At 47.6% G+C, this 24,077-nt stretch overlaps 2 protein-coding genes across 4 annotated transcripts in view; both read right to left on the bottom strand.

Annotated features, from left to right (window-relative positions):
- HM13 (histocompatibility minor 13) overlaps nt 1-24,077 on the bottom strand; it is a 56,163-nt gene that overhangs the window by 20,657 nt on the left and 11,429 nt on the right. For all 3 annotated transcript variants that reach the window (XR_746584.3, XM_003940996.4, XM_003940995.4), the window contains exons 2-7: nt 21,068-21,166; nt 12,853-12,935; nt 5,520-5,608; nt 1,708-1,793; nt 1,490-1,615; nt 670-727 (exon numbers count right to left, since the gene is read on the bottom strand). Coding sequence is in view for 2 of the 3 variants with exons in the window: in XM_003940996.4 (XP_003941045.1) it covers nt 670-727; nt 1,490-1,615; nt 1,708-1,793; nt 5,520-5,608; nt 12,853-12,935; nt 21,068-21,166 (541 nt within the window). In the remaining variant the exon portion in view is untranslated. The remainder of the gene's footprint in view (nt 1-669; nt 728-1,489; nt 1,616-1,707; nt 1,794-5,519; nt 5,609-12,852; nt 12,936-21,067; nt 21,167-24,077) is intronic.
- Nucleotides 1,864-5,363, bottom strand: MCTS2 (MCTS family member 2). The gene has a single exon (XM_010351732.3). The coding sequence runs from the start codon at nt 3,370-3,372 to the stop codon at nt 2,764-2,766; it is 609 nt and encodes a 202-aa protein (XP_010350034.1). The 5' UTR covers nt 3,373-5,363; the 3' UTR covers nt 1,864-2,763.

Raw genomic sequence — 24,077 nt, 5'->3', positions numbered from 1 at the left:
GCTGGTCCTGAACTGCTGGCATCAAGTGATCCTCCCGCCTCAGCCTCCTAAAGAGTTTTACAATACTTAAAAATATTTTTCTGCATGAACCACAGTTCATGTTAAGTCCTTATGTGTGGAATTTTCCACTTGTGGTGTCATGTCAGTGCTCAAAAAGTTTTGGGTCCTGGAGCATTTTCGATTTCAGATTTTCTTTCGGATTAGAGATGCTCAATCTGTCGGTGGATTTTCTATTACTTATAAACAATGGATACACTGAAGAACAAAACCAAGGCAGTTTGAGAGGCATGGGATAGAGAGCAGGGACATTCCGAGGGGATCCCAGTGAGGGGTGCTACAGGTCTCGGGTTAGAGGTTTCCTCTCCCGGAAAGCCTCTGCATGCACCTCCCAACCCCCGGGCTGGATTAAACGCTTCCCCTCCATGTCTGCTCCTATTTTGGCTCATTTCACATCATGTGCACCATGACCAAGTGGCCAGAGGCCAGGCCTGAGAAGGATGAACGCAGCCAGATGAATCAATGAGGAAAGGGAAACCAGGCTGGAGAGCCACAGGAGGAAGAGGTACATGGGGAAGAGATAGGGAGATGCACTGACTGAAACAGGAACTGTGAGGGCAAGGCCTGGTGGGGGTGGGGGAAGGGGTTCCCTGAGGTGAGGTGGTCACTTACATTTTATTGGTGCCTCAAAGGACTTGGCCACTGTCACCATCACATTGGTGCCAAATACCTAGAAGGAGAGAAGAGTAGTTTGAAGGGAAGTCAGGGGCTGGGGGAAAAAAATGGCTGTCCCTGGGCTTCTAGATGTGCTGCTGCCTGAGACCTAGTGGGAGTGGGGCAGGGAGCTGGGAGGGGCTCCAGTACAGATCTGAAGTTGGGGTGAGGTAGCCACTGAGACTGCTTCTAGGCAACAAAGAGGGGAATTTTGAGGGAGTACAGAAAGAACCTCTGAAGGCCCAAGCCAGGCAGCCTATGTTTGTTCATGGTTCTGCTCCTCTCAAGTGATAAAGTCCCCCAGCGCCACCCACTCAAGAGGGTAAGAGGCTGCCTGGGGCCAGGGAAACAGTGCCTGAGTTAGGCTGACCTCAGTCCCTCCGTGTTGCCTCTCAGAGTGAATATGAGAGGCATCACAGGCCAGGGCTGGTGTGCAGCTGAGCACAGCTAGTCTGTCTTCCCAGGTCAATGCCCTTTCTGGGCCCATTCATCAACATTCTTCCACCCAACCTGAACTTCTCTGAGTCTCAACTCCCTTGCTGAGGGAGCTGCTGGCAAAGACACACAGGTGGATGGAGTGTGCTCCCAGAAAGAGGTGGAATCTGTTCTCTCTGGCTCCATCTCACAGATGGGCCCAGAGAGGACTCTGGGGTCTAGACCTTCAGCCCCAAACAGCTGCTCTCCATCAGATGACTGGCACTTGGGCCAGAGAGGCAGGGTAGTAGGAAGGTGAGATGGCCCTGGAGCCAGACATCCTTGGCATCTCTGCCTGACTCACCCAGAAGACATCATAGATGAAGAGTCCGCCCAGCAGGATGCAGCCAGTGCTGACATTGTTGAGGTGCAGGAGCTCTACTCCATTAAGGGAGAAGGCCAGGCCAAAAAGGTTGTTGGCAATCCAGTGCTGAGGAAAATGGGGAATGAGACCGGCTTGCTGTGCCCCACCCTGCCCTGTCAACCCCATCCTCCGCTTCTGCCCAGGCCCTGGCTACTCACCTTCCTCAGCAGGTACCAGACGCCAACGATGCTGCTCAGGCCCAGGCACACCAGGTCCTTGGTGTCAAATTCATAATTGACGATTTCTGAGCAGAGAGGCCGGGTAAGTCCACTCCCCGGGGCGGGGCTGCCCCTCCCACCTGTCAGCCCCTGGACGGAGGAGGGCATGGCTGTGGGCACTGTCAGAGGTTCACAGGCTGGGGGGCTAAGCCTTGGCTGCCCCACGTTGGTAGGAATTTCAGGAATGGGAGAGCTCACTGGAGCCACCCCAAGCCCTCCAATTTCCTAGAGGAGGGAATGGAGGCCCAGAGAGAATTCAAGCCTGGCACAGGGTCAGTGGGAAGTGGTCTTTGGTGTTAGAAGCACAGGCGTTGTCACTTGTAGCTGGGTGACCCTGAGGGAGGCAGTTCCCTCTCTGAGCTTGTTTCTTTATCTGTAAAAAGGGGATAATAGCACCCCCTTTTAGGGCTCCTGTGGGGAATAAGAAAGTCCTTACAATGCATTCAGCACAGTGCCTGGCACATAGTGGGTGCTCAGTCAATGTCAACTGCCACTGAGCCCAGGTCTAAAAGAAAGTCTGAATTAATTCTGGAATCTTTCTACTTTGCCACCAAAGAGATGAAGAAGGTTAGCGGCAGCCTTAGTTCACTAGCAGACGATGAAGAAGCTAAGAAATGCAGGTCTTAAGGAAAGGCAGGAGTCCCCAAGGCTGCTTTTTTTGGGGGGGCCTTGTGGTAAACATCCTGATGTTAGGACATTCTTGATTGCTTCCAAGCTTCCTAAAAAGAGGACAAGAGAGGCTGTGGAGCCTGAGTCACAGGGTCCAGCCACTGCTTTCAGATTCCAGAGTGTAGCCGACTGCTTGCTGCTTGTCCCCTAATTTGTTTTTTCCTCTGTGGTAACAGCACCCTGATTCGTTTTCTTTAAAGTATCTGTTAAAACTTATTTAGTATAACCACAGAGGCAGTGTTTCCACGCTGTTACACACAGACACAAACACACATACAGCACGATCAATATCCACATTTGGTCCCCCAAACGCATTCCTTCTGAGGCTCATTTATATGTCTTCATGTGCCACAGCCCATCATTTAAATAATGGATGTTTTCAATGCCAATTCCTTTGTTGACTTTCTCAATGTCTTCTGCAGACATCTTCATGACCCCAACACACAGAGCATGTTGTTTTCCTTCCGCTGTGACGGCAACAATCGTATCTACTGCAGCAGGGTACAGCTTAGCTCCAGGAGAAGTTAAACCTGGACACATAATATTTGCTCCGCTGAGTACAAATTTGATAGCTCCTTTATCAACCTGCTGGTGTGGCAGGATAAAAGGGTATTTGTGAAGCAACCTTAGAGTTGGACAAAAAGGCCCCTTTCTTTGTCTAAAAAACAGTAATTCCCCACTTACGGTAAGGATTTCTGTATGTTCGTGGCATCGGACTATTTTGACAGGATCTTTCTTAGGCATGATTTGACTAAGCCATGGTTCAATACCTGGAAACTGCTCTATCAGTTGGCTCTTAATGCCCTTAATAACTGACGTTTTCAACTGGATGCAGTTGGACACACTTTCCTTTTCATCAAACTTCTTGAACATGATCCAGGGTGAAGCGGGCGAGAACAGGGAAACAAACGGAATCCGGAAGGCTCCGGCAGTCATCCGCAGGAAGGCCGGCACGGGCGCCACGCGGACTGTCGGACAGTCAGAGCCGTTGTCGCTAACCGGAAGATGACACAGCTAGCGCGCTTTACGGCTCGGTGAAATATGACAACTTCCGCTCTCTAAAAGCCACGTGACGACAGTGCTTGGTCCGCTCTTCTTTCGACTGCTGATTCCTCCAATGAGGATCGCTGAAACAGTAGCGCTTGAGAAGCAACAAGTGATAGGAATGCTTTCTTCTTGCCGGAGACTGGAGGTGCGCAACCTGATGAGTTAGTTCTAACCGGACAACAGGCCGACTCAGCCATTTTCCAGCTTCTCATAGCTAAATGCACCCCGGATATGGATGTCTCGCCTTCCCTCTGGGTGGACAGTGGAGTGATGACACCATCCTGATCCGAGGGCCAGCACTGGATATGGCGGAGCATGAGAGAGATAGGGCCTGGGACCTTGAAGACTCTGTGGTACAAGCTTAGCTGTTTTACTATTTTATTTATTTATTTATTAAGACAGGGTCTTGCTCTGTTGCCTAGACTGGAGTGCAGTGTTGTGACCGTGTCCTACTGCAGCGTCAAACTCTAGGGCTGAAGTGACCCTCCTGCGTCAGCCTTCCAAAGTGTTGGGATTACAGGAGTGAACCACCGTGACTGGCCAACCTTAGTATTTTTTGTTTTGTTTTGTTTTGTTTTTGAGACAGGGTCTCACTCTGTTGCCCAGGTTGGAGTGCAGTGGCGCCATCTCGGCTTACTGTAACCTCCACCTTCCCAGGTTCAAGCGATTCTCCTGCCTCAGCCTCCCGAGTAGCTGGGATTGTAGGCACACGCCACCCTGGCTAATTTTTTTGTATTTTTAGTAGAGACCGGGTTTCCCTACAATGGCCAGGCTGGTCTCGAACCCCTAACCTCAAGTCATCTGCCTGCTTCAACCTCCCAAAGTGCTGAGATTACACGTGTGAGCCACCTCACCCAGCCCAAGCTTATCCTTAAAATAAAAAAAATAAAAAAAGAAAAGTTTATTTGACAGAAGTTCCTCAGAGATGCACAAAGCAATCATATAAAATTGCTGCCGGTTAGGGACAATGCAGAAGGTGGTAGGCACCAGTAAGCGAGAGTGCTATATTCCACAGGCTTAGTATTTTACACAAGAGAAATACCTGCTGGGCGGGGTGGCTCACGCCTGTAATCCCAGCGCTTTGGAAAGCTGAGGTGGTGAGGTGGGTGGATTACTTGAGGTCAGGAGTTTGAGACCAGCCTGGCCAACATAGCAAAACCCTGTCTCTACTAAAAATACAAAAAAATTAGCTAGGTGTGGTGGCACACCCCTGTAATCCCAACTATTTAGTTGGCTGAGGTGGTAGTGAGCTAAGATCATGGCACTGCACTCCACCTTGGGTGACAGAGTGAGACTCAGACTCAAAAAAAAAAAAAAAAAAAAAAAAAGAAACAAACCTGCTATTTGGTCAAACTACTGATATTCTTGTTACAGCATTTGAATCCATACCCTAATTTGCAAATCCCAGGATCTCCACAATTCCCCACAGTTTGCATTTTTTTTTTTTAATTAATTTTTTTGTAGAGATGAGGTCTCACTATGTTGTCCAGGCTGGTCTCAAATTCCTGGTCACAAGTGATCATCCTGTCTTGGCCTCCCAATGTCCTGTGATTATAGGCATGAGACAGTGTGTCTGGCCAGTTTTTATTTTTGAAAAAGAGCTGTGGAACCCCCTTTTCAAACCTTAGGTGAGGCAGTGATCACACTAAAAATGTACACAAATAAAAGAGTCATGAAGGCCAAATTTTACTGAGTGCTTACTATGAACCAAGCAGCGTGCTGAATGCTTTCCACTTATCATTGACTTGCCATCTTAACAACGTGACCGTAAAGGAGGTACTAGATTAACACTTTCATTTTACAGATGAGAAAAAAAAAAAACAACAAAAACACCCAATGCTCAGAGAGGTAAGGCATTCTCCCAGGGTCCCACGTCTAGGCAGCAGCAGAGTTGGATGTGAATCCAGGCCATGAGATTCCAGAGCCCACTTCTTCCATCATTTGCTCTATTGGAGATCCCCAGTAACGGAGAGACAAAGGGAATGGCAGGGGAAGACACCCGAGGCACTCTACAGGGAAAGGTGGGCAGCACTGACCTTCCTTGTTTTCCCCAGAACCCTGTGTGAAGAGCAGCTGGTACTGTCGATTTGGAAAGCTGGCTGGAAAAAACTTATTCATGAAGGGGCTGGAAGGAAAGACAAAGCAAGTTGGCAAACAGAGCCCCCGTGGGTGGTCAACCCTAACACTCCCCTACCCCATCTATAGCTGGCACCCTTGAAGCTGTCCTGATAGGCAGGTGTTACTGTTTCCACTCTACAGATGTGGAGACCCAGGTCCTCAAAAGGTAAGTGACTTGCCCAGAGTCACACGGGGGGCCTATAACTCAGCTGAGACTCAAACCTAGGTCTTGGTACTCCTAGTGATTTCTGTACCGCCTTTTTGTTAACATCAAAGAAATGCAAAGTAGAAGTAGATCGACTTTCAGGCAAAATACCATGTCTGGTAGAGCAGAGGAGTCTGGCCCACGTGCCACCTATGAGTCCCCTGTCAAGAAGCGTATTTGTGGACTCCCTTCCAGACCTATCAAGTTAGATGACCTGACAGTCACCCCCACCCTACTTCATGACTTGACATTCTGTTCTCCGACAGGCTTGAGATTTTTACAGACTCAGCTGGAATCAATCAGCCAGATGAATCATAGCCCCTGGGCAGGATCACCATCACATTCACTCCTTCCACAAGTCCTCTCTGTTGTTTAAGACTAGCTTGGCCTCCATTCTGATTACCCAGCATGCCCCACCCTCCTAGCCAGGCAGGAAGCGGAGACCTTTTCTGGACCTTCTTCAGAGCAAGATTAGCTGACCAGGGCCTCTTGACCCAGCCTGGTGGTAGTACTGTGGAGCCCAGCCCTGAGGCCTGCTCTACCATGTGGCTGTGGGAGAGCCATTTCAGTGGCTCTGTCTCCCTGGACCTCAATCTTCTCACCTGTAAATAGGGCTAACATCACCACCCATCTCAGAGCATTGCTATGAAGATATGAAAGAAGGGAGGATGAATGCTATGCCTGGCACAGGGTCTTTAGCAGGGATGAGGCAGGCCAGGAGGTACTCAGGTCACAGTGATAAAGGGAAGGAAAAGGAACTCTCTTCTAAAGATGCTGGTGGTATGGAGCAAGGTATAGATTCAAGAGTCATCTCTGGCCAGGCTTGGTGGCTCACGCCTGTAATCCCAACATCTGGGAGGCTGAGGTGGGCAGATCACTTAAGGTCAGAAGTTGGAGACTAGCCTGGCCAACATGGTGAAACCTCACCTCTGCTGAAAAAATACAAAAATTAGCCAGGCAGCCGGGTGCGGTGGCTCATGCCTGTAATCCCAGCACTTTGGGAGGCCGACAGGGGCGGATCACAAGGTCAGAAGATTGAGACCCTCCTGGCCAACATGGTGAAACCCCGTCTCTACTAAAAATATAGAAAAAAATAGCTGGGCATGATAATATATGTTTGTAATCCCAGCTACTTGGGAGGCTGACGCAGGAGAATCGCTTGAACCCAGGAGGGGGAGGTTGCAGTGAGCCAAGATTGTGCCACTGCACTCCAGCCTGGGCGACAGAGTGAGACTCCATCTCAAAAAAAAGAACCATCTTTGGGCCTCCATTTCTCCACTTGTCAAAGAGCCAATCCCTCCTAGCCTGTAGGGCTATGGCATGAATGATGGGAGGGCTTTGTGAACAGAGGTGCAGCAGGTGCAAGGGCAGAATCAGAAATGGCCTCCCACAGCAGGGCTCTAAGGCGGTGGGAGGCAGAAGCTGGGTGGCTGACTGGAATAACTTTCAGATTAGTTTGCCGAATCAGTTTTGAGGGAGTCTGAAGCCAGGGTGTGAGTGCAAGTATAGATGGAGGCAGAGGGGCAGCCTGAGGAGCTAAGCCCTTTGCCCAGCTTAGCTGGTCTTTTCCTTAGGAGCTTGGTGCTCAGCTTCTCAACCGGCAGAGTGTGACAATTAAGGACATGGACTCTGGAGCCAGACTTCCTGGGCTCAAATCCTAACTCTGCCCTTATTAGTGGTCTGCTCTTGGGAAAGTTACTTAACTGCTCTGTGCAGCTGTTTCCTCATCTGGAATGCCACAACACCTTTCTCGAAGGGCTACTCAGAGAATTAAATCAGCACCCTATAAATGTAACTGCAGCTTCAACTCCAAGTAGCAAGTCTCTAGATTGACATCTTTGTTATTCTGAGAAAAGAGGGGCTGCTCAGCTCTAAGAGTCAGGCGACCTGGCTAGCACAAGTCTGTGGACATGAGAGCAGATGTCTCATCATCTTCACCCCACCTTGAGGTGAAGATGCCTGGTGCCTGCTAGACGTTTGCTAAATGCTTGCTGGATGACTCTGAATGCAGACTTGTAGCAGGCGGATTCTTCCTGGCCCTCAGTGGCTCACGTCAAACGTAAAGGTTATTGCTTCCCACTGACAAGCCACATCCTGGTGCCCTTCTCCCCTGGGTGTGGAAGGCAGGGTGAGTGAAACTGGTGACGTTGCTTCCTCCTCTGGGGTGGCAGATCTGGCCCTTTTTTCCCTCTAAGGTCAGCTGGGTGGGGCATGAGCTCAGACACAGATGATGAAGTTAGCCAAGGTTTCCTTTGCAGGAAGGATGTCTTGGGTTTGAATCTTGGTGACTTTACAAGGTAAGGCAGGCTATGGCCCCTGCCTTCCTCCAATACCGCAGGCTGGGGTTTGATCCCAAAGAGGCTTAAAGTGGGCTAGGAGGTGGCAGTGGAGGTGGCAGGGATCCCAAGAGAACCTCAGCCTGTGCTGACACAGCTCAGGTGCAGCTCTCTGCAGCCTTTCACCAGGCTTCTCCGCTGTCAGTCCCCGGGAGACCACAGGTTCAGTGACAGGAGGTGGCCAGCCCACCCTCTTTAAGCTCCCTCCCTTCACTTTTGCCAAAATGGAAAGAATAGTGGTTTTGGAGTCAGACATACCAGAGCACAAAACCTCACTTTGCCCTTACAAGCTGTGAATCCTGGTGGTCACATAACCCTCTGAGCCACAATTTTCCTGTCTTAAACCTTTGGATCTGTTGTTTGAATCCTGAGGAAGGTCTAAGTTTGTGGATACAGGCAGCTGATCAAAATTCTAACAACACTGTAGACTTTCCTTGAGAAAATATGTAAGAAAACTCAATTTAACTGAAGAAGAAACATAATTAGTGGACCAACTTTCTAAAAAGCACAATCAAATCATTCCCTACCTTATAAAATTGTTTTCATTGGATTCAGTTCTTTTCCACGTAAATTTTACAATAACAATTTCCTTCATCTGACAGTTTTTAGTCTCCATCAAATTTTTTAGTGGACCAGCTTTAACCCCACATGGTGAGCAACCCTTCTGCCTATGGCCAGCCATTATTTTTATTTTTTTTTATTTTTGAGAAGGGGTCTCACTCTGTAACCTAGGCTGGAGTGGCATGATCACAGCTCATTGCAACCTCTGCCTCCCAGGCTCAAGCAATCATCCCACCTCAGCCTCCCGAGTAGCTGGGACCACAGGCATTTGCCACCGTATCTAGCTAATTTTTGCATTTTTTGTGGAGACACGGTCTCAACATGTTGCCCAGGCTGGTCTCGAACTCCTGAGCTCAGGTGATCCACTCGCTTCAGCTTCCCAAAGTATTGGGATGACAGGTGTCAGCCACCATGCCGGCAGATCCGTTGTTTTTAAAAGGTATGGTTTTCCTAGGTCAAATTTTGTTGCTCTAAATTTCATTAAGAAAATGATTCTTCTGTTGGTTTCTAGTCACCCATACATTTTACCATATGCAGTTTTAGCTGTTGATGGTTTTATTTTATGTTGATAATATCTATCTCTAAAAATTATGAAGTAGCTAAAAGACAGATAGGCAATCAATTATTTCTTTTCTTTTCTTTTGTAGATGCAGTCTCCCTCTGTCATCCAGGCTGGAATGCAGTGGTGCTGTCTCAACTCACTGCGACCTTCACCTCCTGGGTTCAAGCGATTCTCCTGCCTCAGCCTCCTGAGTAGCCAGGATTACAGGGGCGTGGCATCACACCCAGCTACTTTTTTGTATTTTTTTTTTTTTTTTTGAGACGGAGTTTCGCTCTTGTTGCCCAGGCTGGAGTGCAATGGCATGATGTTGGTTCACTGCAACCTCTGCCTCCCAAGTTCAAGCGATTCTCCTGCCTCAGCCTCCCGAGTAGCTGGGATTATAGGCATGCACTACCATGCCAGGCTAATTTTGTATATTTAGCAGAGATAGGGTTTCTCCATGTTGGCAAGGCTGGTCTCGAACTCCCAACCTCAGGTGATCCACCCAGCTTAGCCTCCCAACGTGCTAGGATTATAGGCGTGAGCCACCGTGCCCAGCCTACTTTTTTTGTATTTTTATTAGAGATGGGGTTTCACTGTGTTGCCCAGGATGGTCTTGAACTCCTGACCTCAGATGATCCACTTGCCTTGGCTTCCCAAAGTAATGGGATTACAGGTGTGAGTCACCATGCCCAACCTCAATTATATCTTTTTCTTTTTTGAGACGGAGTCTTGCTCTGTGACCAGGCTGGAGTGCAATGGCGCGATCTTGGCTCCCTATAACCTCTGCCTTCAGGTTCAAGCGATTCTCCTGCCTTAGCCTCCCGAGTGGGACTATAGGCATGTGCCACCATGCCTGGCTAATTTTTTTTTTCAGATGGAGTTTCACTCTGTTGCTCAGGCTGGAGTGCAATGGCATGATCTTGGCTCACTGCAACCGTTGCTTCCCAGGTTCAGGCGATTCTCCTGTCTCAGCTTCCTGAGTAGCTGGGCATGTGCCACCATGCCCGACTAATTTTTGTATTTTTAGTAGAGAAGAGGTTTCACCATGTTAGCCAGGCTGGTCTTGAACTCCTCACTTCATGATCTGCCTGCCTTGGCCTCCCAAAGTGCTGGGATTACAGGCGTGAGCCACTGTGCCCAGCTATTATTTCTTGATTAATCAACAAGAAATTTGGGACGATGTCCCTTAGTTATTGTTCTAAGAGGAAAAAAAAGTCTTTAGTGTCAAGAAGTTCAAAATACCCTGCTTGGGCAGCTGGGTAGAGATAAGATTTTCATTGTAGGGTTGCTGCAATAACGTTAAATAATCAGTTCCTCAGCACACAGCCCAGCAGCGGCTTTCAAAACACACTGAGTTCTCTCTGAGGCGGAGGCTGGGCTATGGGGGAGACTTGGGGGTCTCAAGCCTGTCACAGATGCTGGGGGGTAGGATTGGCTAGAGATGGGGCAGATCTTAATCAGCATGGGAAAGGAGGATACCCAGTGCTTGGAAGTGACTGCAACATCCCACCCCAGGTCCACTACGAAAGGAAAGGTTTGTCCTGTGAGCAAGGGTGACTGGGCCTGCCATTATTCCTAGTCACTGAGGTTCTGTGGGCCTCCATTTTTCAGCACGGGGGGTTGGACTAGAATTCTCCCAAGCTAGCTAGAATAAAATTTTATGGGTGAAGAGTCAGTGTGGGTGAAGAGTCAGTGCAGGTGAGGACAACAGTGACCTCAGTTGGAATAACAGATGTGAAATGCGGCTGTGTAACCCTGGGCGAGCCACCAGGCTCACTGTGTGCTTGGCACTGTGCTCTAAGGATGTTACAGCCTGGGGCTCACTAGACACTCCCCACACCTCTGAGGAGGTACCTGCAGTCTCTCCATTTTATAGGTAGAAGAACTGATGCTCAGAGCTTGGGTAACTTACACAAATTAGAGCCGGCAGCACCAGGTGTTGGTCCCAGGGTTGCCTGCCTCTTGACCCTATGCTCCTGACTACCACACTGTCCTGCCATTGTGCCTAGAAGAATGAGGGAATGATGCCACATTCATGTTGGCTTTCTTTCTTTTTGTTTTGAGACAGAGTCTCATTCTGTCACTAGGCTGAAGTACAGTGGCGCAATCTCAGCTCACTGCAACCTCTGCCTTCCAGCTTCAAGCGATTCTCCTGCCTCAGCCTCCTGAGTAGCTGGGATTACAGGGGCACGCCACCACACCTGGCTAATTTTTCTGTATTTTTAGTAGAGATGGGGTTTCACTATTTTGGCCAGGATGGTCTCTATCTCCTGATCTTGTGATCTACCTGCCTTGGCCTCCTAAAGTGCTTTGATTATAGGCGTGAGCCACCACGCCCGGCCTCATATTGGCTTTCAGTGCTTTGGGGAGCAGATTCTGCCTATGCCCTCAGTGTGGACAAACTTTCCAGGGCCTGGGCTCTCCCTCTTTTGTACATCTTCCAGGTTTCCTACCCTTCAAAGAAAGCTAAGTTCAAGTTGAGTTCCTTCCTTCTGGGAACTTTCCCTGGCCACTTCTTGGTCTACCAGTGGTTCTCAACCTGAGGCTGCACCACTTCAAGGGGGCAGACAGAAACATACTGGGACATCTTTATAGTCACAAGCTGGAGAAGACTGGTGTGCAACTCCCATTTGGTAAGCAGGGCAAGGATGCCAACTGTTTAATGTGTGGGATAGTCCCGCAGAGTGGACAACTGGCCTGTCCAAAATAAAAATAGCAGCCCCCTCTAATGAACTGGCCTATACCACTGAAAAGACATGAGTGTGTGACAATTTGAGTTAGGACAGCAGTGGGAAGAGGATGGGCTCTGAAGCCACACCACAGTTTGAATCCTGGCTCTGCGGCTTATCAGCGGTGTGATCCTAGCAAATTTCTTAACCTCTCTGGGCTTCAGTTTCCCTGACTATTATACAAGTGAAAGAAAGCCAAAGCGACCCATTTACAGTTGTCTGGCAAGTTAACACAGATAACAGTAATAGCTAATAGTCAACAGCTAATAGTTATTGAACACTTTAAATCGCCAGATACTGTGCTAAAAGCTTTCCACATGACCCCAAGGGAAGGGTACTATTATTTTTCTCCACATTCATGAGGAAATTGAGGCCAGAGAGATTAAGTAACGTGCCCAAGATCACAGAGCTATTAAGTGGCAGTGTCTAGACTCAAAGTCAGGTAGTCAAATTCCAGAGCCCGTACTCCTAACTTCTCACTGTGCTGCCTCTGGCTCCTTATGAAGCAACATCATGTGTGAGGAGCCCAGCATGGTGCTTAGTACACAGCTAGACCACAACGTCGGCAGGTGGTAATGGTGTTACTCATCTGAGTACTATCCCAACTAACATGACGTTACTGCTCACAAATCACTTTCCCAAAGCTGTGGTGGTGGAAACAGCCACCAGATTCTCATCATTCCTATAAGGAAACTGGCCCAGAGAGGTTATTCTTGTCCTAGTCATCTATAGTGTGCAGGGGAAAGAGTCCCTTGAGTTTTATAGCCAGGATTCAAATCTGGCTCTGAATGATGCCAAAAGTCATGTTCTCATCCAAGACCCTGTACTGGCTCCCGATAAAGCTGCTTCAAATGTTGCAGAGAGATGCCTTCTGACCTGATGGTGTGGGACAGGGCCAGGATTCCCAGCACGAAGAAATACATGGACAGCAAGAGGTTGATGTACTCCTGGGAGAATATCTGAGGCAGAAATACAAAGAGAAACAGGAAGTTAGGGTTGCCAGTGGCTGCGAGGAAACCAGAATCCCTGCTTCTCTTCTGGAAAGGTTTGTTTCACCCTTCTTGAGTTGGGAGGCAGTCAGGAAGTCTCAGACAATACTAGTGGTATTCTAGTTTCTGCAGCTGTAGGGGAGAAGGGAGAAAGCTCAAGCCCTCAGATGTAGCTTGCAAAGGGGTCTGTAGGTTTATGTTTAGTGTCTCCATTATCTGGAGAGAGGCAATTATGTTTGTGCTCAGAATGCTGCACAGGGGTTCTGAAGGGATGGGGGAGTCTTCAGTACAGAGCCCCAAGAGAGCTGTTGGAACCTCAGAACTTACTCTTCTACATTTTCTTCTCCCTGTTTAATGATCCAAGAAGCCTCTACAGAGTGGCCATCCACGCCCCAAGCATGCTAGTTACAAGACATCTGTCCCACTCCATTTTCCACATCCTGCTTTCTAATGACTCCTCTTGCAATAGTGGCTAAAGCTATGACAGAATTCCTGGCAGTTGCTTCTTGGTCTTTTTATTGTTAGGTGAAACTGAGAAATATTCTGTCACAATGCTCCAGTCAACGGTCATGTGTTAATTCTAGAGTTTGGAAATGTTATATCACGTGCACCATGTTTGCTGCATTGCTGCCGAGTGTGTTACTACGAAGATCTCTAACTGGGAGGGAAAAATGTGCTGTTGCGTGGGGTGTAGGGAACCTGGCCTCTCTCAAGCAGGGCTGTTTTTGAATCTGCTGAACATCAGCCAGATCATGTCACTCCCTTGCTGGAAGCCACTCCGTAGCTACCCTCTGCTTTCATAAACTGAAAGCTCACATCCACCTGTTGGCCTCTTGCCCTCATGGTGGCCACCACAGGTCTCCTGAGCCTGGGCTCACACATGTTCTCACTCTGCACGCTGCAGCCACACTGGCCTTTCTGCAGTGCGATGTGTGTGCTACATGTCCACCCATAGGCAGCCACGTTCAAGCTCTCCTGCTGCCTGAGATTTTCTCCTCTCTCCTCTCTTCACCAAGGCCACCCCTACTCAGCCTTCTTTAGCTTCCAGATCAGAGAAGATTTGCTCAAATAGTTTCCATGACACAATCAACCCCTCAGTAATTCAGCCCCTACTGACTGATTGCCTACTATGTGCAGGGCACTGGTGATTCAGCAAGGAATCAGGCAAAGTTGCTGCTCCCCTAGAGCTCACGGGCCAGTGAAGGAGAAAGAATCTTGAAAAAAAGTTACAAATAATATACTGTCAGGTGGTAATGGGCACTAAGAGAAGCAAACCAAGGCAGGGAGACAGAGAATGAAGGGGGAGAGCTGCTATTTTAGACAGGTGGTCAGGAAAGGCTCTGGAGAGGACAAAGGAGCAGAGTCATAAACGAAGAGAGCAGCTGCAAAGGTCCTGAGGTGGGTGCATGTTAATGTGTGCAGGGACTACAGACGGCCTGAGAACCCAGAGCTAAGGGAGCATGGGGACAGTGTCAGGAGAGAGGATGGGAGGGAAGAGGGAGCCAGACCCTGCAGTGCCATGGGGAAGTCTTTAGATCTGCCTGCGAGACAGAATGCTGAGGGCAGAGTTTGACATGATCAGACAGCATGAGAGGACCCCTCTGCTGCTGTGTAGAAGACAGACCCTACAGGGCAAGAGCAGAAGCAGGGAGCAGGAGAGAGGGATGGTGGGGAAGTTGAGCAGTGGAACGATTCCAAATCTGTTCTGCTTTTTTTCACCCATCCAAGATGGAGATGGAGTTTAACTCTTACTTTCCAGGCTGGAGTACAATGGTGCAATCTTGGCTCACTGTAACCTCTACCTCCTGGGTTCAAGGATTCTCCTGCATCACCCGCCCAAGTAGCTTGGATTACAGGCATGCACCACCATGCCCGACTAATTTTGTATTTTTAGTAGAGAAAGGGGTTCACTGTGTTGGTCAGGCTGGTCTCGGACTCCTGACTTCAGGTGATCCACCCACCTGGGCCTCCCAAAGTGCTGGGATTACAGGCGTGGCCCACCACATCTGGCCTCCGGAGCTGCAAGATGTGTGAAGGCGCTAGAAACGAGGGCTTGAGGGGGCAGGGAAAACGATGACTCCCGGGGTTTCGGCTGCTAGGTCGATGCAGGTGCTGTTGTCATGGATAAGGGGCTTGGGCAGAAGCTTCACCCTGGGTGGAGGTTCACCCTAAGCTGGTTCTTCCATGCTTTCCTGGAAGCATGGAAGCACTTCATGGAGCTGTAACTTCACATCTATCTATGTGATTGGTGTCTGTCTCTACCACTTAAGAAGATGCTTCTTGAGGACAGTGATGGTCAGCTGTTTTTCTCACTTCAGTATCCCCAGTACCCAGCATAGGGCCTGCTGTAGCAGGCTCTCAATAAATACAGAATGAATGGAAGGGCAAATTGGTGGTCCATAATGTCAGTGCTACTAGAAAAAGACCTATGAGCAGATTTTGTAGGCATATGGATTGTGCTTTATTTTGAAGATGTGGCATACCTCTTGCATTGCATTCTTTCAGTGTGAGCCCTTGGGGCAAACTGCTCTCAAGCCATACCCTGAGCTTCTGGTTGGTTTCACTGTAACCTATGTGGACTGAGCACCAGGTCTCATTTTCCTTTGTGCTTTGGCTGCTAAAAAGTCAGAGCCACAACTAAGCCCATTTCTAGCAAGAGTACAAGGCTTTAGAGCATGAAGTATGGGTGTGGTCCTCACCCAAGGTTTGTTTTATCCTATTTTAATTTTCTCCTTTAACTCTATTTCTTACGCTGTTGGATTTAACTTTTTGAGTTGCCTCAAAGGAATCCATTTTAAATATGGTTGGATAAAGTATATGCTATAATTTTGTGTAAATGTTACTGCATTATAAAAATTTAAAACTTACTTAAAAAACACACTTTACAGATGCCTCGACGTCCCCACCAACGGGCTACGAACACTCTGCCCAGGTTCTCCTTCTGGCCCTCTTCTTTTTTGAAACAGGGTCTTACTTCATTGTCCTGGCTGGAGTATAGTGGTCCGATCTTGGCTTAGTGCAGCCTCGACCTCCAGGGTTCAAGCGATCCTCCTGCCTCAGCCCCCCAAGTAGTTGGGACTACAGGTGTGTACCACCACACCTGGCTAATTTTCCTATTTTTTGTAGAGACAGGGTTTCACCATGTTGGCCAGGCTGATCTTGAACTCCTCGGCTCAAACAATCTGCCTGCCTGGCCTCCCAAAGTACTGGGATTACTGGCATTGAGCCATGACACCCAGCCTCTGGTCCTCTTCTGTGGTCTTCCCTTCTCCTTTCCTCCCTCTGTCCTGCCCGCTTCTCCCTACCTGCTTGGTTGAGTGGCTTCCTGGGAGCACCTCCCACATGGCCCCCTGTGTGGCATGCATACCTGCTTCTCTAAACATGGGAGTATAGTAAACCCTGTAATTTCATAGGCCTCTCTGAGCATAGTTTCTGTGCCTGTGTTGGAGTGATCTTTAAAGATGTCATAAAGGGGGCTGGATGCAGTGGCTCATTCCTGTAATCCCAGCACTTTAGGAGGCCAAGGTGGAGGATTGTTTGAGGCCAGGAGTTCAAGACCAGCATGGGCAACAAAGTAAGATCCCATCACTATAAAAAATAAAGGAAATTTCGGCCAGTGTGGTGGCACATGCCTGTAGTCCCAGCTACTCAGGGGGCTGAGGTGAGAGGATCACCTGAGCCTGAGAGTTTAAAGTTACCGTGAACCATGATCACATCACTGGACTCCAGTCTGGGTGAAAGGATAAGACCCTGTCTCTAAAAACAAAAAAAAAACCTCACAAAGGGGACTTCCTTTTTACAACACAATTGGTGATGAGGCCGGGATCATTATAAACTCAGAGTGAACGTCCTTGAGAGACAGGCATATGAAATGAAAGGATTTATTATACTCACAAGTCCTACAGAAGGAAAGCCATGGGTAAGTGCCTTCTTTGGGGCTCAGGGTGGAAGACATAGCAAAAGGGAATCTCACTCATGTGTCTGAATGTCACTAGGTCACAGTAGAGGAGGGTGAGATGGGGAACTTGTGGGAGGGTCCAGCCTTATCACACCGGCACCTGTTCACCTGGGCAAAGTGTTCATAGCCTGTTTGTGGGATGTTGAGGCATCAGGAAAATATGAAGTTTTTTTTTTGTTATCTTTTTTTTGAGACGGAGTCTTACTCTATCACCCAGGCTGGAGTGTAGTGGTGCATTCTTGGCTCACCACAACCTCCGCCTCCCGGGTTCAAGTGATTTTTCTACCTCAGCCTCCCAAGTAGGTGGGACTACAGGCATGCGCCACCATGTCCAGCTAATTTTTGTATTTTTAGTACAGACAGGTTTCACCATGTTGGCCATGCTGGTCTCAAACTCCTGACCTCAGGTGATCTGCCCACCTCAGCCTCCCAAAGTGCTGGGATTATAGGCATGAGCCACCATGCCCAGCCCTGAAGTTTTAAAAATGTACAATGTAGTTATAAACTCCAGTGCCCCAACCAGGAGTTGGGGAGGAAAAGGGCTGAGGGAGAGCCACTGTGGTGGGCTATTTTTCTGTTAAGCAAACCAACCAGCCAGATGTTGGTGGGGAGTCTAGGAGGAGCCCAGTGGTTGTGTTGTCTAGGCAGCTGCCTTTCAGAAATCTTATTGGGGACACTCTGGAGGCATGAGGAAGAGGTATACTCTGTGCTTCTGGCACGAGGCAGACTGAGGCTTACCTGCCCAGAGAGGAGGAAAGGCTGAGCAACAGGAAGCCAGTGCCTTAAATAAGAGTGCTCACACCCACTGCTGCCAGAAATTCCTTTGGGAGCATCTGGTCTAAGGAAAGAATCCTAAATACTAAAAATGTTAGAAGGTCTCTCAGGACTTCATAACTATCTGCCAAAAGCAAAGGCAGAAGCAATGGGCTGGATGTATACAGAGCCACAGAGAGATCTTAAAGTACAAGGAGCAGAAAAGGAAACAGAGGGAGATACAATGCACAGTTCTATTTATGGAAACGCAATTCTCACTCATACGCACAGATACACCAACACTACATATTTGATAAGAAACATACACATCAAAGGACAGAAGTCAAATGCATTAAAGCAGCTGGCTTTGGTAGAGAGAGAAATGAAGGTGGGAAATGGAGGTGGATATTGGGAGTGAAGGGGGAGGAAAAAAAAAAGACAAAGTAGGGGTGCCTGGCATGGATTGAGGATGGAATGCTATGAACCAAGGCATTTGATAAATTCAGGTCTTCACCCGAAGTCCAGGAAAAAAGAAAAAAAAAAAATCTGTGAATAGTCAATGTTACTTAATGCACTCATATTTCTTAGAGTAAAAATCAGAATTACATTTTCTGTTTTAAACGCAGGGGATGCTGTAAGTCAACTATGCTGTATCTGCTTGTAGGGGATATTCTTCCTCTTTTATTGTCAGGGTCACATTCGTGTCAAGGCTGGAGTGCAGTGGTGTGGTCATAGCTCGCCATAGCCTTGAACTCCTGGGCTCATGTCATCCTTCAGCCTCAACCTCCTGAGTAGCTGGGAGTATAAGCCTGTACTACCACGTCTGGCTAATTTTTAAATTTTTTGTGGAGATGGGGTCTTGCTATGTTGCCCAGGCTGGTTGCTTGTGGGAATATCCTGCAACTACTAAAAAGAGCATTTCTCAGGAGGCTGAGGGAGGAGAAATTAAAGGATTTATTACACTCACAGGTCCTACAGAAAGAAAGGGGGTCTTGCTATGTTGCCCAGGCTGGTTGAGAATTGCCTGAACCTTGGGAGAACTGCTTGAACCTTGGGAAGCAGAAATTGCAGTGAGCCGAGATCGTGCCACTGTACGCCAGCCTGGGTGACAGAGAGACTCTGTCTCAAAAAACAAAACAAAAAACAACAAAAAAAAGAGGATTTCTGGCTGGGTGTGATGATGTATGTCTATAGTCCCAGCAACTTGGGAGGCTGAGGCAGGAAAATCGCTTGAATCTGGGAGGCGGATGTTGCAGTGAGCCAAGATCATGCCACTGCATTCCAACCTGGGTGACAGTGATTCAAGTGATTCTCCTGCCCCTGCCTCCTGAGTAGCTGGGATTACAGGTGCATACCACCATGACTTGGCTAATTTTTGTGTTTTTAGTAGAGACAGGGTTTCATCATGTTGGTCAGGCTGGACTCGAACTCCTGACCTCATGATCTGCTCGCCTCAGGTCCCCAAAGTGCTGGGATTAGAGGCATAAGACACCACGCCCAGTCAGTTTATTTATTTACTTATGAATGAGATGGGGTCTCACTGTTGCCCACGCTAGTCTCTAACTCCTGAGCTCAAGTGATCCTCCCACTTTAGCCACCCAAAGTGCTAGGTTAACAGGTGAGCCACTGCGACAGGCCTACATGTATACAAATTATATATATATTTATATATATAATTTTTTTGTTGAGACAGTCTCACTCTGTTGCTCAGGATGGAGTGCAGTGGTGCGATATTGGGTCACTCCTGGGTTCAACTGATTTTCTTGCCTCAGCCTCTTGAGTAGCTGGGACTACAGGTGTGTGCCACCATGCTGGGCTAATTTTTTGCAGTTTTTTTTTTTTTTTTTTGGGAGATAGAGTCGTGCTCTGTCGCCAGATTGAAGTGCACATCATGAGGTCAGGAGTTCAAGACCAGCCTAACCAACATGGTGAAACCCCTGTCTCTACTAAAAATACAAAAATTAGCCAGGCATAGTAGGGTGTGCCTGTAATCCCAGCTATTCAGGAGGCTGAGGCAGGCGAATCGCTTGAACTTGGGAGGCAGAGGTTGCAATGAGCCGAGATCACGACATTGCAACCCAGCCTGGGCGACAGGGCAAGACTCTGTCTCCCCCCGAAAAAATAATAAAAAAAAAAATCAGCCAGTCTTCTACTTGAGTCCAGGAGTTGAGGCTGCAGTGAACCATGATTGCACCGGTGCACGCCAGGCTGGGCAAGAGTGAGACCCTGTCTCTATAAACAAACCAATAAACAAAGAAAAACCTAACAAAAACAATAAAAGATTTAACATTATAGTTAAAATACGATTATAATAATGCTAAATATATGCTTATTAAAAGCCTGAAAAGGATAGATACAGTGGCTTATGCCTGTAATCCTAGCAGGATTAAGTTCTTGGAGGCAGAGCCGGAAGGGTCACTTGAACCCAGGAGTTTGAGACCAGCCTGGGTAACAAAGCGAGATCTTGATTCTACTAAAAGAAATAATTAGCTGGGTGTAGTGGTGACACGCGGCCATAGTCTCAACTACTTAGGAGGCTGAGGTGGGAGGATCTCTTGAGCTCAAGAGGTTGAGGCTGCAGTGAGCTGTGATGGTGCCATTGTGCTCCAGCCTGGGTGACAGAGTGAGATCCTGTCCTAAAATAAATGAGTAAAAAGCCCGAAAGGAGATAGGCCAAAATGTTAATGACTACCTCTGTGTTGTGGAATTTGTTTTTCCCTCTCTTGATATGCTTTCTTTAGATTTTTCTGAATTTATTACTTTTATAATCCAGAAAATAGTACAACTAAGGAGAGTTTGCAGTAACATGAGAAAATGCTTTGATGTTATCAATGTGAAGTGAAAAAAGCAGCTACAAACTGAATACACCATGTGGTCACAGCTACAGAGACACCATGCACAGGCAGAAACAGTGGAAGGACACACCTCCGAAGGGAAACTGTGACTGTCTCTGGTAGTGGGGTTTTGGATGACTGCTGTTTTCCCCTTTTTACTTTTCTGTGTTTTCCAGGTTTTCAACACTGAGCCTGTGTAACTTTTATTGGGAAAATAAACCTCGATAAATTAAAAAAAAAGGCGATTAGTATGGTAGAGGTATGTCTGAGCACAAGCTATACCCCATCCCAACATAAACGGTACAATGAAACCAAACTGGTATCATAAAAACAAAACAAAAAGCTACATGGAGAAAAGAAATACAGACTAGTGAGAAAGGGTCCCAAACACTAACAGTTGTTGTCTTTGGGTAGGTCTATGGGTGAATTATTACTTTTTCTCTACTCTTTTATTTTCTATAAATGAACATGCATGGCTCTTGTGATGGGAAAATAAAAAAATAAAAAAAAATAAAGTCATTTAAATCAAATGACACAACAGGTGGCAAAAGACTTACTTTGAAAAAGAGGTAGAGCCCCAGGAGTGTGCAGCTGGCGATGATGGGGAAGCGGGCAGCGTCCCGGCTGGTGATCGTTTCAGGCATGTCCGAAGCATTCTAGAAGAGAGAATGGCACAGACTCAGCGCGGCTGGCGTTCTGGCCTCCAGGGCTGGGTACTGGTGGGAATCTGATGCCCCACTACCTCATTCGCTTCCTTCTCACCTCTGTTTTGGTTCAGTTAGGTGCTTTAGGGGTTCTCAGATGTTCCTGCAAGGCTCTGCTAATGCTGTTTCCTTGGATAGGGATGCTGCCTGCCTCACCCTGGGGCAAGATGGTCTGATCCTGCCATTTTGTTTTGAGACCGAGTCTTGCTCTGTCACCCAGGCTGGAGTGAAGTAGTGTGATCTTGGCTCACTGCAGCCTCTGCCTCCTGGGTTCAAATGATTCTCCTGCCTCAGCTTCCTGAGTAGCTGGGACTATAGGCACGCACTACCATGCATGACTAATTTTTGTATTTTTAGTAGAGATGGAGTTTCACCATGTTGGCTAGGCTGGTCTCAAATTGACCTCAAGTGATTCATCCACCTGGGCCTCCCAAAGTACTAGCATTACAGGTGTGAAGCACCATGCCCAGCTGATTCTGCCATTGTGCCATGAGGGGATCTGGAACCTGATCAAGAGACCAAGGAGAACCCAGGGCATGTGTGACACATCTGGGGAGAAGGGCATGTCAGAGGCTATTCCAGTAAGGAATAACTGACAGAAGAAATTCTGGACACCAGTGACGCCACAGCAGTTTCAGACCTCTGGAAGAGAATGTTTTCAATTTTCTAATGGATCAGCTAAGAGGGAAATATGACTATTCTTTCATCCAGCAGGTAATGAATATTATAAGTTGAAATTAACAACAAGACAGATAATGGCTGAAACTGCACACAGGGAGACACCAACTGTGAAGAGAAGCAAATCTTAACAAAACTTAAATTTAAGATATTTGACTGGCAGACTTGAAAATGGTAAAAATAAAAGCCACAATTAAATTTTTTTTTTTTTTTTTTTTTTTGAGACGGAGTTTCGCTCTTGTTACCCAGGCTGGAGTGCAATGGCGCTATCTCGGCTCACCGCAACCTCCGCCTCCTGGGTTCAAGCAATTCTCCTGCCTCAGCCTCCTGAGTAGCTGGGATTACAGGCACACACCACCATGCCCAGCTAATTTTTTGTATTTTTAGTAGAGATGGGGTTTCACCATGTTGACCAGGATGGTCTCGATCTCTCGACCTCGTGATCCACCCGCCTCGGCCTCCCAAAGTGCTGGGATTACAGGCTTGAGCCACCGCGCCTGGCCCACAATTAAATTTATAATGGCAGATGCTATAGTTGGCAAGAATGTGACGTGGGTAAAGAACTGATGAAGGATAAATATTTACATGAAAAAACTGAATGTAATCAAAATAATTTCAGTTATAAAAATGAAAAATAATTGAAAATGGAGTAGCAGACCAACATAGGAATAAATTAGCTTCATAGAATTTATGCCAAAGAACTTTCTTTGTTTTTTTGAGATGGAGTCTCACTCTGTTGCCCAGGTTGGAGTGCAGTGGCACAATCTTGGCTCACTGCAACCTCTGCCTCCTGGTTCAATTTTCGTGCCTCAGGCTCTTGAGTAGCTGGGACTATAGGTACATGTCACCATACCTGGCTAATTTTGGTATTTTTTGTAGAGACAGGATTTCACCATGTTGGCCAGGCTGGTCTTGCACTCCTGGCTGCAGGTGACCTGCTCGCCTCATCGTCACAAAGTACAGGGCTTACAGTCATGAGCCACTGTACCTGGGCAGAATTTTCTTTTCTTTTCTTTCTTTTTTTTTTGAGACGAAGTCTTGCTCTGTTACCCAGGCTGGAATGCAGTGGCGCAGTCTCAGCTCACTGCAACCTCTGCCTCCTGAGTTCAAGCAATTCACCTGCCTCAGCCTCCGGAGTAGCTATTATATATGTGCACCACCACATCTGGCTAATTTTTGTATTTTTAGTAGAGACGGAGTTTTACCATGTTGGTCAGGTTGGTCTTGAACTCCCCAGCCAGAACTTTCTAGTGAAAATTTATTAATGATAGTATAGTACTGGTATACATTTCTTTTCTTTTTTTTTGGTATAAATTTGTATTCCAGGCTGAGTGTAGCGGCTTATGCCTGTAATCCCAGCACTTTGGGAGGCTGAGGCAGGCGGATCATGAGGTCAAGAGATCAGGACCATCCTGGCCAATGTGGTGAAACCCCATCTCTACTAAAAATAAAAAAATTACCTGGGTGTGGTGGTGCATGCCTGTAGTCCCAGCTGCTCAGGAGGCTGAGGCAGGACAATCACTTGAACCCAGGAGACAGTGGCTGCAGTGAGCCAAGACTGTGCCACTGCACTCCAGCCTGGTGACAAGAGTAAGAATCCATTTCAAAAAGAAAAAGAAAAAATTTCCAAACAGGGTCAAAAGCTTCCAGGATCACAGTGCTCTCTACCTCCCCTCTTTCTGCTAGGCAAAATCCTCACAGTCCTCAAGGGCCTAGCAAATGTCACTAACACGAAGCCCTTCCAGATTTCCCCACTGGGACAACCTACTCAACTGTTTTATATCAGGGCTACCAAAAGTCCTAGCACCAGATTAGACTCCTGCTCATGCTGAAGTGAAGTTCTTTCCACAGTAGCCACAGGCTTATCACAGTGTCCAAGATTCTATCATCACCATGTCCATCCTGAGAAAAAAGCACCAGCATCCCTAGAAGAAGGGATCACATTCAGTCGTGGAGATGCACAAATTTTTTGGCTCACAAAACCAACAATAAAAAATCTGCTAAGACAGAGAGTGTCTGGAGAAGGTAAGACTGGCTCAGAGAGGCCTTAGTGTCCCAGGTGGAAGGTTGCAAAGGGGAAGGAGATGGGGCAGAGGGCAGTAAGCCCATGAGATGACTACCAGGAAAGGGAGGTGTGGGCTAGATTTGAAATCCTGGGCTTAGGTAATTCTCCTGCCTTAGCTTC

Source organism: Saimiri boliviensis, chromosome 9, assembly GCF_048565385.1.
Source record: "Saimiri boliviensis isolate mSaiBol1 chromosome 9, mSaiBol1.pri, whole genome shotgun sequence".
Taxonomy (NCBI): Eukaryota; Metazoa; Chordata; class Mammalia; order Primates; family Cebidae; genus Saimiri; species Saimiri boliviensis.
The sequence above is the reverse complement of the archived record's forward strand: the minus strand, read 5'-3'. Positions and strand labels throughout refer to the sequence as shown.